Source organism: Symphodus melops (genome assembly GCF_947650265.1).
Source record: "Symphodus melops genome assembly, contig: scaffold_402, whole genome shotgun sequence".
Lineage (NCBI taxonomy): Eukaryota > Metazoa > Chordata > Actinopteri > Labriformes > Labridae > Symphodus > Symphodus melops.
Genome location: NW_027636727.1, coordinates 4,695 through 19,701, shown reverse-complemented (window position 1 = coordinate 19,701; position 15,007 = coordinate 4,695). Strand labels below are relative to the sequence as shown.

The following is a 15,007-nucleotide window of genomic DNA, read 5'->3' as shown; positions in this document are numbered from 1 at the left end:
AAATCAAATGCTGAAGGTTAAGAGCAGCTGACGCACGGACTGAAAATAAGAACAGAAAATAAAACTCTAAATAATTCAAATCACCCGACAGCCTGTTTGTTTAAGGTCACAGAGAATAATGAACGAACCAAGCCAAATGTTCACGTTTCCTTCACGTCTGATCATATCACATGTTACTGACTGGTGCGTTGAGTCCTGTGTGTTTGTAGGACACATGCAGGGTTTTAGTAATAATGAGTTTAGGATGTGTCTTGACCTTCTTTAATCCAGCGACGGTTCCAATCGCTCGTTTTATTTCCACAGCTTCAGTTGCTTTAAGCTAACCAGAGACATGAGCCGCGGGTGGCAGAAAACACTCGCACTGTGTGAGTCACTCATTAAGAGCCACAAACAACCTGATTTTGTCCAGGGACACGGGGGGGCTGATGACAGGAGAAGCACAGAGGCTTCAAACGTACGTCAATCGTTAAGCTTCACGTAAACCAGAAAAATCCTTTTTCTCCGCTCATTTCCCGTCATTGTTTTGCGTGCAGAGCTCCTCCTCTCGCTCTTAAAAGGTCCTTTGTTGCTCTGAATTCATATTTCCTTTGTTTAGAAAGCAATAACGTGCAGATTATTGTAATGAGAATTGAGGCATTGTGACATTCACACAGTGTCCTGATTGTGTGAATTATGAGAGCAATTACAGCGACGCCAACAACACTTTGGCGAATCAACAGGCTGTTATTGCTCTCCTTCAGCCTCGCTTCCTCTCTGTATCCATCTCCCTCGCCCTTTTGTTTATTCTCATTGTGATTTCTGCTGAGTCATGGCATTTCCACTGTGTGCTGATGATGAGAATTGTAAGGAGGCAATTAGAGAAGACAACAAGGTTTGAGTGTGCGGCAGCAGCCACGCTCATTCATCTCCATTTCTGTATTTCTTCCTCCTTTGCACTTTTTTTTCTAACTCCTCTTCCTCCATTCACTTCACCTTTCTCCAAACGCCGATCAGGTCTTACTCGATTTCTTGCCATGCAAAATAAAAAGTTAAAACCTTGATTGTTGCTCACATTCCCTGCCTCTGTCTCCTTTTCCTGCAGGACTTCCTGGAGACTCTGGAGGATCTGGATTTGAGCTACAATAACCTGGTGGACATTCCCTGGGAGACCATCGCCCTGCTGGTCAGCGTCAACACCCTCAGCCTCGACCACAACCTGATCGAGAGCGTCCCCGAGGGCATCTTCTCCAACCTGCACAAGCTGGCCAGGTCAGGATGGCGTCCGAACCCTCTGCAGAACGAGCAGACGGTGCACAAACATAAGAGCAGACCTGACTACTAATCCAGAATAATGTCCAATAAAAGGTTTTAAATGGCGTTGTCAGCACTCGGCCTTTTAGTGGCGGGTAACGTCGGAGCTGGAAAACCAGGCCGGCGATGTGCTTGGTGTGTCTGGGCCTTGATATGTAGACCTGGTGCAGAAGCACAGGTGTCCAGGTGGGTTTGTTGTTCTCATGTTTTGAAGCAGGACGAGTTGGGGTCGTTGTCATGGTTACGGTTGGCGATGTCGTTTATGTGCAGAAAACTTAACCGGCGTTGTGCAGCTGCTCTGGTGAATCCCAGCGAGGCCTGACACAGCTGCAGAGCTGGTTCCACACACAGCTGTCAAACCTGCAGACGTGCAGAGGATCACACGCGTGTAGTCAGACAGAAAACACGCCGGAATAATCGTTAAATACAGAAATGCATCCAAAAATAGAAGAAGCATCAAAGAGAGCCGACCTTCAAGGATAAAGAATTTCTTTTAAAGAATTAGAATTAAGATAAAAATGAGATTTTGTTCAGCTCCCTTCATGATCTGCACTTTCACTCAGTTCATGTTGAAACCAATTCGACATTAATCTAGAAAGCGAGCGCACGTCCAGCTCGAGCTTCAACTTCAAATCTGCAGAGCAAATCCCTCCGTGTCGGACCTCGCCTTAATGAACGCTGAACTCTTCAGACTCCTGTTCGGCTGCACTGTGCTCCACGCTCTCACAGCTGAGACGTGCTCACTTTGACCAGGCCTCCGTCGGGTGTGTCCGCGGCTTCTCGCCCTGAGCGCTTGAGTAGAAAATGTTAAATGCTGCAGCCCTCGCTGCTCTGACCCCAGACGGGAGGAGGGTTTAAAGCGGTGACCTGCTGAGCACTTTGTGTCCTCTGCTCCGCTCAGAGAAGTTCACACTGTGGGAGAGTGTGTTTGCATACTAAAGCACAAAAGATAAATCCTCTCACACGTCTGGAATCATTATTATTATTATTTAACTCCTTCAACACGCACGGATCAGAGCGAGCCTGCAGACTCTGCAGGCTTATTCTGACATCGGGCTGCAGAAGATTTCTGAGAGGAAAAAAAAAAATCAAATGACATCGAGTGGATCGAGTAATGTTCAGAATCATTCAAGGTGCTTTGTGCCCTGTCCCATACACACACACACACACACACACACACACACACACACCGAGCTGTGAAGTCCCAGAGCGTCCAGTCATCCTGCAGCACTGAAGTCACAGTGACCCCGACTTTCTTCTTCATGTCTTTCAGAGACTCAAACTCACAACTGATCTGCACTGAATTTTTAAGTTTCAACTCCAGATTTCTTTTTCTTTAAACTTCAAATAACCATCTCTCTCCCCAGTGTGTGTGTGTGTGTGTGTGTGTGTGTGTGTGTGTGTGTGTGTGTGTGTGTGTGTGTGTGTGTGTGTGTGTGTGTGTGTGTATCTGAAGGCGCTTCAGCTTCGGCCTTTGAAGATCTTTCACATTAAATGTGTTTGCATGTGTGCAGAGTAATTTAACTCTGCCGGCACAAATTAACATTTCAACCCCATTAACAGTAATCAATTTCAATTTCCATCCGAACGTCCGACAGTAATTGATGTGTGAGGAGGGAAAACCAAAAACCGCTTCCAGATAAACACTTGTGCTTTTATTAAAAAGGCTGCGATGGGTTATTTTTCCCCCTGCAGACACAAAACTTATGAAGCTGCTTGTGCAGCTCTGAATTAGTCTGTGTGTACAGGTGAGCGTCTCACACACACACACACACACACACACATACACACACCGCAAATTAATACAGCACAAAGCTGCTGTCCATGAAATAACCTAATTGAAATTTGTAAGGCGCAGCATGCTCGCTGCTCTCAACAGCTATTAACTTCTTGTTAAGTCATCGTTGTTGTCGAATGTTTCTGGAGGGACTTTGGGGGGGGAAATAGACTTTCTGTGTTTTGCTGCTGACAACAGCGAAAGTTCAAATCTCCGACTTTATTACCCGTCGTCAGGTCCAATGTTTGGTGAGAAAATGACTGTTCAGTTCCCGGAGACGGTGCAGCAGCGTAATGACACCAGTGCAACCTGGACCAAAAAACTGATGAGTCATGCTTCTCCACGGCCGGATCTCATTTGTGGGATCTGATTTTGCTGCAAAGTTTTGTCTACGTTTCTCACAAACACAAACGTCCGTCGCTCAGCTGAAGTGTAAATTAAATTCACCTTGAACCAAAGTTTGTCACCTTGGACCTTAAAGTGAAACAACGTTGGTATCCAACGACCTCTGGATGAAAGCACGTTGGATAATTGAAGGATTACTTTGCCTCAGGTTTACGGCCTATTTTAAAAAGCAGGATGCATTTTGGTTCGAGGGGAATCGATGGCTTTAAGCAAGATGGAAAAAAACGTCCATCTTGTCTCCACTCAGATTTTAAATGAAGACCGATCATGACCACGACAGATTGGTGGTTATTTTTCCACGTCATGACTGTGATTACAAATTACTTTCTGATTACTGATCTGTAGTTTGTTTTTATCCCCTGGTTACCTCCCTCAGATTATTGATCATTAAGTGAGCGACATACAGGATGATGAATTGTCAGGGATGTTTATGGTCTTTGTCCACATCCTCTCTGAGTCTCGTTGGTTTGTGTATCTGCTCTGTGTTTTATGCCTCTTTTATGACTCTTGTAAATGAGATTCTTCATCTCAGTGATGTTTTTGGGGTTAAAAACTTTTAGAATGTAAAAAAAAAAAAAAAAAAAAAAAAATCATGAATGAACTCAAAGACTCCCAGCATGTTGTCAATGGGACGATTTCAGACACAGATTCAAAGGTGATGAAGAAAAAGGCTCCTGAATGAGAAATGGTTTTGCCCCCCCCCCCAACTTCCCTCCCAATTACTCCAATTTAAACATGGCTGCCCACCTCAGATTCCCACCAATCAGTCAAGCCGTTTCAGAGCTTTCACCGCCCTGCAGAAAGTCGGATTGTCGGGGGGGAAAAGTTGTAAACCAATCTGTTTTGTTTCGACTTAACAATTGGAAAACGTCACAGTATTTATATGTTTGTGTGATTATGAAACGTAAACTACTCCAGTGAAACCGGAGCAATCCCAGAGTCCAGATAAGTCCAGAAAAGCTAAATCACATTTTCATTGGACGGACCAATGAGGCGGTTTTTATGTAAATGAAGTGAAAACACAAAAAACTTCAGGATGAAATGATGCTGCTTCATATTTCATCTGAAGAGATTTCCATAAAAATGAGTCAGGGAAGAAGCTTATGAAGCTTGTAAAGAGGATTCAAGAGAAGACCATAAACCGGTTCAGAGCGAGTCGGATGATGTTTTAAACTAATCTATACACTTATGGATTAAACATGCAAAGGATGATCATAAAATAGTAAGACGTGTCCCCTGCTGCCGTTCACACTCCTCTCCTTTGAGTTTCTCATTTCCTCCTGTATGGAGATGTCTACATTTTAATCCAAGTGGAGGAGTGGAAGTATCCGGGGGTCTTATCCATGAGGGAGGGCTGCAGGCGTTAAAACAGTCATTGTGAGGCGCGTCCTCTGGAGGGCGTCTGGGCTCAGCGTTGGAGGTCAGACATTCATGGAGGGGAACTTCTCCTAAAGTGGTTCAGGCATCTGATTAGGATCCTCCTGGACGCCTCCCTTTGGAAGTTTAGTGGGCACCTGAGAGGAGACCTCAGAGTAGATTATATTTCCCATCTGGCCTGAATCCTGAAAAAGGTTGCGGTGGAGAGGGAAGCCTGGGTTGGGTTTATTGAAACTCAAAAGGATGCTAACTGTGTGAGCAGCATTTGAGTGTTTTGTTTTGAAACTGCGATTAAAACTCAACGAACTTAACGTCTCCCTCGGCGTGTGTCTCCATGCACCAGACTGGACATGACCTCCAACAAGCTGAAGAAGATTCCTCCAGACCCGTTGTTCCTGCGCATCCCGGTGTACGCCAAGATGAAGGGTTCTCCTCTCACGGCGCTGGTGCTGAGCTTTGGAGGAAACCCTCTGCACTGTAACTGTGAGCTGGTCTGGCTACGCCGGCTGACCAGAGAGGACGACCTGGAGACCTGCGCCTCGCCCAGAGACCTGGCTGGAAAATACTTCTGGACCATCAGAGAGGTGAGTAACTGCAGAGCGAGTGAAGTAGATTTCTCAATAAATGCGATTTATCGTCTGGAAAATGTTCTTTAGTTTATCTTGTTTCATTTGTAGGAAACACAGATATCGTTCTTCTTAATCCCAGGCGCCCCGAGTCCTCGTGAGCTAACATTAATAATACATCATTTAAACCTATTAGTCGCAGAAATGGCTCCTTTGCTAGCTGAGTGAGCTTTTCCCCCGGTGCCCGAACTGTGGCCCCTCTGTGGGTGCACGATCGCCGTCCTCCTCAAGGACACCCGAGCGCAGCAGATGGCCGCTGTCACAGCGGAGTGGAGCTTCTGCAGAAAAAGGGAGGAAGAAGCATCCGAGCCGCCATGACACGTCCTTATGTAACACTGTTTATACAGCGTCTCAGTGTAGAGCAGGAGTGAGGCAAATACCAAACATGTGATGGAAAACACAAAGCCATGAGAGGTAAACGGGTTTGGCCTTTGGATGGTGGCGGCGCAGAGCGTTAGCGATTCATCGGTCTATTGAAGTAGGACAGTGCACATTAATAAACATTACTGTTAATGTGGCGGCAGAGCTATTTTTCATCCGAAGTCTCCGGGGATGTGTTACAAAGGCAACCTAAAATAAAAACATGAAAAAAACAAACAACTTTGATGAAATATGAGCATGCAGAGCAGATAAAAGAAGTTAACCCTTACAGTGCCAGAGATCTGCAGGCCGGAGCAAATCCACACCGCGTCCATAAGTCCACCGGCTCTGTGAGAACGACAGGAAGTGCTCGACTGTTCAGCCTTCAGGTCTTTAATGTCTTTAATGATTGAATGTAAATGCTTTATTTTTCAGCTTGGCTCATTCTTGACCCCGAGAGGTCAGAAACACGGGCTCTGGGTTGATTTTGAGTTTATTCAGAATAAAAGTGACTTTGAGGAAACTCAAGTTTGTATGAGTCTGCAGAGTCACAGTGTTATCTTAATCACAGATTTTAATTACTGCCAGCCCTCGTGATTGTTCTGTTTAGGCACAAGACGATAGAAATGATACCAGAAAACATTTGTTTAAACTCTTCTTTCAGGTTTATGACTGTCAGCGCTTGAATAAAGTTTATTTTTACACTTAATCAGTCAATAAAATATCGAAAAGATCGAGAGTGACTTTCTCTGTCCTAGAAAAACCCAACTTTTAATTTACTATCAGATAAGACACCATGAGTCTGTTCCTCACATTTAACCAGCCAAATATTAGCCGTTAGCTCGTGCTAGCTTCAGCTGACCTGCAGCGTTCACACGGCGTCCTGCGGCTCGATGCGTGCAGGAGGAGGGGCCACGTTTTAATATTTCCAAGCTTGTCGATGAACACTCAGTTTCTATGCAATATTTCAGCGCTTGACTTTCCCTTTCTGCACGCCACTTTGTTCTGACACTACTTCCTCCTGAGACGCCTGGAGGAGTCGACTTGATGTTTGATTTTACCGCAGCCTAGTGTGAGATCATTTTATGCAGCACATTCAAAGATTGTGTGTTTTGATATTATTTTCCTCTTAAGGCCAACGCTGCTTATTTTTGACTAATTGAACAGATTGTGTGGATCATGGGATGCATCATGGAAAACATTAGGGAGCAGAACATTTACTTTGAAAACGAGTTCCCATTAGCAAAACTAAAAACATACATCCCTGGAAATCGTCCTCTGGGATTCAGAGAGTCCGTCTTGGCAGTCTGTTGTGAGCATTGTGTGTTTTTGGAGAGCTCACATCTGGACTCACCTCCGGAGCGTGCCAGCTGAAAACACAAAACGAGCTGCTGCACTTTCGCTCTGTGGAGGATGAAACGCTTGTTAAAATGTTAATAGTAAGACATCACGGAGCGGCTCAGAGAGTGCAAAGAACAAACCTCCGCAGCTCTCTGTTCCTGCTGCATAATGAAGTTAGATGGTGTGGGACTAAAGGTTGAGGAGATGCTGATCTGCTCTTCATCTAAACACCTGCTGGGAGAACCACAGCTGAGCTGATTCTGGGAGGGATAAGGCTGAATTAAGTGGCGCGGTCCAGGATGTTCCGTTTTTACCTCACCTGGAAGTCCTCGCCTCCCGACCCCTCTGGGCTGTTTGAGAGCTGCAATGATAAGTAGAGGTGCAGCCAGAGATAAAGATGGGATTAATTGGTATCATGGAGGAGAGGATGATGCACAGACCTTTGCCTCACCTCCAGTAATAGTGCTGGACCTCCTTTGGAGAGGCTGCTGTAGGATCACTATAAGAGGATTAGCCTTGTAAAGAGGTCAATCTGCAGACCTCCGTGTCACCAAAGTGTCTGGGCTTATTAATACTCACACAGTTAATAGCCTCTCTCCCACTGCAAGGACGAGTGAGCCTCCACTGCATCCATCAGCCGCCAGCCGCCAAGGGAAGTCCCGCCTGGAGATGGATGAACGCTCCACTGCAGCTGCTCGTTGCGTCTTCACTGCTCCTTCTTTGACACGTCCGACAGGTCCAATTCTCCTCACGAGGAACGAGGAGGAAACGGATATTTATTACAACCAAACGAGCGTTCGTGCTCTTTTTTCCCTCAGATGGCAGAACTCCACTTTGCTCTTACTTTCACACTTCCACACGCTCACACCAGGGAGCAGCTGCTTCAATCACAGCACTTTCACTCTCCGCGTCACAGCGGGGGGAAATTGGGGGGGTTAGAACGTAATACGAGTCTGAAAGGCACTAGTGCTTTATTTGATGCTGCATCCCAGCGGTCAACAGGTCAGCAATCATCTCCACTGGTAACAAGAGTCAGGGAGGAGGTTTGGAGGAGCACTGAGTGGTAGGCATGATGAGTAAGCCCTGGTAAGCCTCGGCTGGCCCTGCTTGGCCTAGCACTAATACTCCACCAGGGTTTGGGCTGGCTTTCTGCAGGCTTAGGTGCCAGTGGGTGGGTTTTAAATATTGCAAGAGTTGGAAAACTCCTGCGATCACTTAATCTCCCCGTGCAAACAATTGCACTCCCTCTGTCAGAGGAACACAGCAGTGTGAGAGTCGGAGGCTGCATGCAGAGGAAATGTAATGTTTTACACAACAACAAGCTGAATATTTCATGAGTTTGTGAGGCGGTTTGTTGATCACGGATCATTCTTACAAAAAGTTCTGCACTCTAATTTGAAATCAAGCGATGAAACAAAGATACATTTGGGAGGTGCGTTTAGCTGCTGGATGCAGCGAAAGAAAGACGTCCTGCCACCCAGCGTGCAGGGAATCAAGCGACGTCAAGGCGGATGTAAGGATTTGGGATTCATGGGTGGTCGGAGGAGGCACTCTCACTTTTTCCCAAGTTTAAACTTTTGATTCTATTTTACATAAAAGTCGTACAAGCAGTCGCACTTTTCTTTTTCTTTGTTCGTCAAACCCTCAAACTTCGCTGAAATCCTTTGGATGCTGCTGTTCAGTGAGAGTCGTGTTAAAGAAGGTGACTCGTGATGTTTGGGTCTCGTTTTTCTCCTACCAGGAGGAGTTTGTCTGCGAGCCGCCCATGATCACTCGACACACGTCGAAGATGTTTGTGATGGAGGGTCAGGAGGTCAGTCTGCGCTGCAAGTCCATCGGAGACCCCGAACCCTCCACCCACTGGGTCAGTCCTGACGGGAAGCTGATCGGAAACACGTCCAGAACCGTGTGCTACGAGAACGGCTCTCTGGACATCCTTAAAGCTTCAGTGAAGGTACGCGTGGAGTTATGAGGTTATGTGTTCTCCAGCTGCTGTAGCCACATGTCCGATGTATGCCAGCCCATGTACCACTGTCCTTTGACTTGGACCCGGGCCGCCTGCATGTCGGACTCTCGCCTCAGTATGTGTTACCTAACTGCTGGGCCTCTTCTCCTCTCTGATTCGTAGGATTCGGGAAAGTTCACGTGCATAGCCTCAAACGCCGCTGGAGAGGCCACGGCTCCGGTCGAGTTGGTGGTCAACCCGTCGCCACACTACGACCCCAAGCTGGACCCTGACCCGGGGCCTTCAGACATCCCCACGTCGATAAAGTCGAACATCAGCGGAGGTCAGGCGCGCTCCGACCAGCAGAGGGTCAGCGTGTCAGATCTAACGTCCAGCTCGGCTACCATCAGGTGGCCCCCGCAGAACCACATACCAGGAGTCCGCATGTACCAGATCCAGTACAACAGCTCCACAGACGACATACTCATATACAGGTAAGAGTGTGTGTGTGTGTGTGTGTGTGTGTGTGTGTGTGTGTGTGTGTGAGAAGAAGAAGCTGGAACAAAGCCTCTCAGTCTGCAGCGAGTCGCTTCTCACGCTGTCTTTGTGACCTTTTGTTTAAGGAGCTGTTCAGGTGCAGCGTAACGAGTGTCCGAGTGTCCGAGTCCCGAGGTGTCTGGGGGACGATGTCGGAGTGAAATCTTAATGTTGCTCAAACCTTTCACTCGCTGAAAAAAGAGAGGCGTGCTCTCAGATTGCTTTCCACAGTCGTGCAGCAGCAAAGGGGAAGTAAAGTGTCACATATGGCAGCCATATTGGAGGTCTCCAGGTCCCTCCATTAACAGCTGACTGTGTTCCTAACAATGTGTACAACAGACTGTGTGTGTGTGTGTGTGTGTGTGTTTGCATGGCAGATAGCTTTGCTTTATTTATTGTCTCCTGGGTCGTCGGTGAAGTTTATGCACATATATTTGTGCGTTTATACTTAGCAGGTGAAAAAAACAAGTGCGGGAAGTGTGTGTGTGTGTGTGTGTGTGTGTGTGTGTGTGTGTGTGTGTGTGTGTGTGTGTGTGTGTGTGTGTGTGTGTGTGTGTGTGTGTGTGTGTGTGTGTGTGTGTGTGTGTGTGTGTGTGTGTGTGTGTGTGTGTGATTCCTGCCGTTCTATCTGTCTTTACTCCTCTCTCAGATCGTCCCTGTGTGGGTTGGTATCACCAAGGTCTTCCTGGCGTAGGAAGCTGTTTCAGGTTGTTGTTGTTTCAGAGGAGAAGCAGCTCAGCGAGTAACGAAAGAAGTGCAGACAGAAAATAAACGATGATCTGCACAATGTGTGGTTTCATCGGGATTGGAGCGGAAATGATGATTGGCTGCTGAGAAACCGTGTGGAAATCTAAAACATGAGGAGTGAGGTGAAGTCAGCTTCCTGCACACAGGGAGCGCCGGAGAGTCTGAACACTGAACCCTAGAATACTATCACCAGTTTTCACCTGAGCTCACGTTGTGACAGGATTTTCATGACGTTGCGTTTGTGTCACGTGTCCTTCGCTAGCTTCAGCATCTTCTTTCACGTCTTTGAAGGCGTGGGTGTTCTCTCTCCTGCAGCTGTCTGTGTGTCAAAGAGACTGTGACTTCACAAGGGAAGTCCCACATGTCCCAGCTATAGGTGGACCAAAGATCAAGTTTCCAGTTTGATATTTTTTTTTTTTTAAGGTTATTTTTTATTTCTTAATTTTTTGGTAATTTTGGAGCCTTTTTATAGAGTTTATTAAGGATGCCCTGAATTTCCCTCGGGATCAATAAAGTATCTATCTATCTATCTATCTATCTATCTATCTATCTATCTATCTATCTATCTATCTATCTATCTATCTATCTATTTATTTATTGTTTTATGTATTATTTATTGTTTTATTGTTTTAATTACTTACTATTTATTTATTTATTTGTTTTATTTCAAACGTGAAGACAACAACAAAATAATAATAAAAAATAATAATCAACAAAAAATATATATAAAGTAACATAACAGTATATAAACTTCTTAGAGTCCCCCCTTGGTACTTTTTTCACTTTGTTCACAAAGTGTCACAGCTGGAAAATTAAAGACCACTCCTCTAATTTGTATTGTCATATTTTGATAAGAAATACTTTTTATTGGATCTATTCTATCGGGTAAAAATCACCCGGCGTTAGTGATGGTGTTCATTTAAGCGATGGTGTTCTGCTCCCACTGCTTCGTCAGCCGCACGTAAATGAATGAACGATTAATGAGGTTGGTTGGGGAGAAAGAAATAACAGTGGAAACATGTGAGTGACTAAAAAAAAACAGAGAATGAACAGAAATTGCTCCAGATGTTTTTCACCTGCAATTTAAACATCAGAGACAAATGCCCAAAAATCAAGGCACCTAGACGTGTTGTTTGGTCCCTGACAGGATCAGAGTGTTCTTCTTCATGTCTCACAAACATTACAAAAAGCATCCCTGCACAGATTGAGCCATTTTGTTGAAGAGGAAGAATCGTATTTGAAACAGAAACAGTCTTTACATGACTCTCTTTGAGGCCACCAGACACCCGTTATTTTACCTGGCAGAACACTTTAATATCGTGTTCAACACAAACTCTCCTGGACCGCCGGGTAGAACGAGGGTTTTATCATGGAGTCTGGTGATGTTTGAATGACAACAACAGAAATGTCAATCTCTCTCCTCTCTTCCTGTTCAGATGTCAGACGCTTAAAAATATCACTGAGACGATTACAAGAACCTTTAACACAGAGGATTTACCTGCCAGGATAACATGGCAGCCATTTCAGTTCAGCCTTTTTCACAGAAGCAAACCACCAGAGCCTTTTTCCAGAACCTGCTACTAACCAGTGTTGAGGTACTGACCCAGTAATGCTACACTATTAGTCACATTACTTTTGCATCAGCCAGTAACACGTAAGTCCACATCAGCCCAAATCCTTCGTGGGTGCAGTACCCGTTTTAAACACTAGGGGGTCAGAGTTGCATGAAGTTTATTTCGCTGACACATTTTTCATGACAGGCTCGGTTTTTGCACAGACTACGAGCCTCCCTGAAGGAAGCTCTTGGTCCGTGTCCAAACCCGGAATCCTCCGGAGCAGCAGCTTGTTGACTTGATTTGCACATCCTAATCACCAGATGTCGATTTCAGAGTGCGTTTCAGGCTGGAGCTGCCAAGTGGACCCTCCATCAGCCCACGACACCCAGCGACCACTGCATGGTCCCATCAGCCACTTAGCCAGCTCCGTAACCTAGCAACGTCATTCAGAATGCATAATTGAGTGGCATTATGGAGCGTTTGGAGGGCCGACAGATGACGGTTTGAAATGTGTCCACGGCCTCAAATCTCATTTCAACTGAAAACCAAAAAGGGCTCAAGTGACCGTTTGGTCGCTCTGTAGCCTTCAGCGTGAGGGAGCAGCGAGGAGAGAGAGAGATAGATCATTCTGATTGATCCGTGGTCAGTGACCTTAATGGTTTTCCCACGGCGAGGAGGGTCTGTTTCTCTGCAGCCGAGTGTGAGAAAGCTGCAGCACAGTGTCAGCTGATGACCCTCCTCCACTTCAGAGCAGACAAGTTTTCATCTGTTCGACTACAAGCAGCCCGAGACATCATCGCTTCATGACAAGACGTCAGCGGGGTACCAATCTCCAAACCTTCTGATGTGACTGATTATTGATTTGGAGGCGCTGCATGGACAGCCGAGCAGTCTTTGCAACTTTTGTCTTTTGCAACAAGGAGAATTTATGTCTCAAATGAGACCTGATATTCATTTAAACAGCTGATGAACTGCTCTGCGTGTTTCTCCTGTTTCTCATCAGGTTTCAAACTGAACGAAAAGCCGACCTCGCGAACACAAAGACGGCGCTCCTGCACGCTGCGTTTGCATCCATCTTAAGTGACCCAGATAAATATTTTAGTCAAATATAAAAGGCTGGATCTGAGCGAAGAACAAAGAGTGTTCCTCGTCCTGTTTGCTTCTTCAGCTCTTCTCCCCGTGCCCGTGCACAGCAAACACACGGAGAGCTATTTTATTTCTTGTACTTTCGGAGCTTGTGCAGTATTTACAGCAGGTGTATACTTCAGCGCTCGGCCTCTCCTTTTCTTTTAACATTCACTCTGCTGTGGCAGCCTGCAGGCACAGAGATGCAGCCTTCTCCTGTTTCAAAGGTCAGCAGTTAGATTCTCGGCCTCGGCTGGGAAAATGAGAGGGCTTTTTTGGAACTGCAGCAAAATGTTTCTCTCTTGCTTTTTAACCATCTTTAGTTTTATTTCTCTCCTGAGCTCAGCGTTTATACTCTGTGGCTGTTTGAGAGGAGCTGCCTGCAGAGACACAGGAGGGACGGGATCAGTTTGTTGATCAGAGCAAAGTGTGACACGATGGGGGAACATGACGAGGATTTGAACCAGCAACCTCCTCACTGTGAGGAGACAGTAACCCATGCGTTTTTAGTTCCTTTCAGCCAAATACATTTTTCAGGATTATACCCCAGTGAGAATTTACCTGTGCATAAAAATCCTACCTGCTGTGCAGACGTAACGTGACTTGGACTCAGGCTAGAAACCGAAAGGTTGGCTGAGCTAAAACAAAAAAAAGATGGATGAACAAAGTGCAGAAAAAACATTTCATGCAAAGGAGGAAGCTTAAAACTTTCCAAATGTTTAAATCAAACTAATCCTAAAAGTGTGGTTGAATCATCTCAGGAAGGTGCATCCAGTCCGTGTTCAGTTATCTCTGCTGGCCTTCTGCTCACTCTCTCTAAATATATGCAAATTATTTTAATTATGAGCAGGCAGTGTGTGTGTGTTTTTCTGGCGTCTCTTATAATCCATGACTCAAGTAAAAGCTGCATTCCATCCCACAGTGCCTGTACTTATACTTTTGACTTTAAGTGCAACACATTTTCTAACAGGAGTGCCGCTCTCTGCCAGAGTTATTGGCCTCTCCACTGAACACTGTAATAGAAGAGCCTCATGACGCCCACTCTGCCCTCTTTGCCCCGCCTCTGCAGTCTGCTCCCATGCAGGCTTACAGAGCGAGCGCCGAGCTGTTCCATCGTCGCTCCACACTCATTGTTGTAATTACTGTCACTCCTCAGGCGTCGTATCCGCTGAGCGCCCTGCGGGCTCTTCTCCACCTCAGGTGTCTCTAAGATGACATGTTTGCTTCTTTAAAGAAGACGCCGATGCACGCGAGCGGCGAGCTTGTGCGTTTGTGTAATTTGGAGTTGTTTGCAAGCGGTTAGAGTGTTATACTTCATCGGTATGCCCAAGTCTAGACTCTTAAATGTTTCACATATTTCAGGTATAATGAGTCTTTGAGTGTCTGACGTGTCGCTGCATCGCACACTAAAATGATAAACAGGTGTGGAGCAGCAGATGATTCATTATACTCTCCAAATATAAAAGTGAAGACCACAGAAAAGATCATCATCATTTTGGAACTTTTTTTTCTGTGATGCAAGAAGAAGTGCCTCATGTGTTATCTTCACTCTCAGCAGTCATGAAGTCAGTCAGGGACACCGACTGAGAAGTTGTTGCAGGATGTGTAGCTCACAAACCTCCTGATTTATCTCATACAGGCGTCAGTCAAATCCACCATGTCCGCCTGTCTTTGAAAGAACTGCACAGGTGGGCGTGTCTTATGACTTGAAAAACATGCAGACACATCGGAGGACAGCGACTCACTGACTCTGAGTCAGATAGAGCCAGAACAGGACACGTGCACGAGCACCCGCACCGTGCACGTGCATGAGCACCCTCACCGTGCACGAGCACCCGCACCGTGCACGAGCACCCGCGCCGTGCACGAGCACCCGCGCCGTGCACGAGCACCCGCACCGTGCACGAGCACCCGTACCGTG

General features: G+C 46.1%; 1 protein-coding gene across 1 annotated transcript; it reads left to right on the top strand.

Annotated features, from left to right (window-relative positions):
- Positions 1-1,081: 1,081 nt before the first annotated feature.
- LOC306819134 (leucine-rich repeat and fibronectin type III domain-containing protein 1-like protein) lies at positions 1,082-9,640 on the top strand (the record flags this gene model as incomplete). Its single annotated transcript, XM_079372897.1, has 4 exons — positions 1,082-1,248; positions 5,193-5,433; positions 8,918-9,130; positions 9,305-9,640. Coding segments are annotated over 4 exons (936 nt in total), but the record flags the coding sequence as incomplete, so codon positions are not given.
- Between the last annotated feature and the right edge of the window lie 5,367 nt (positions 9,641-15,007).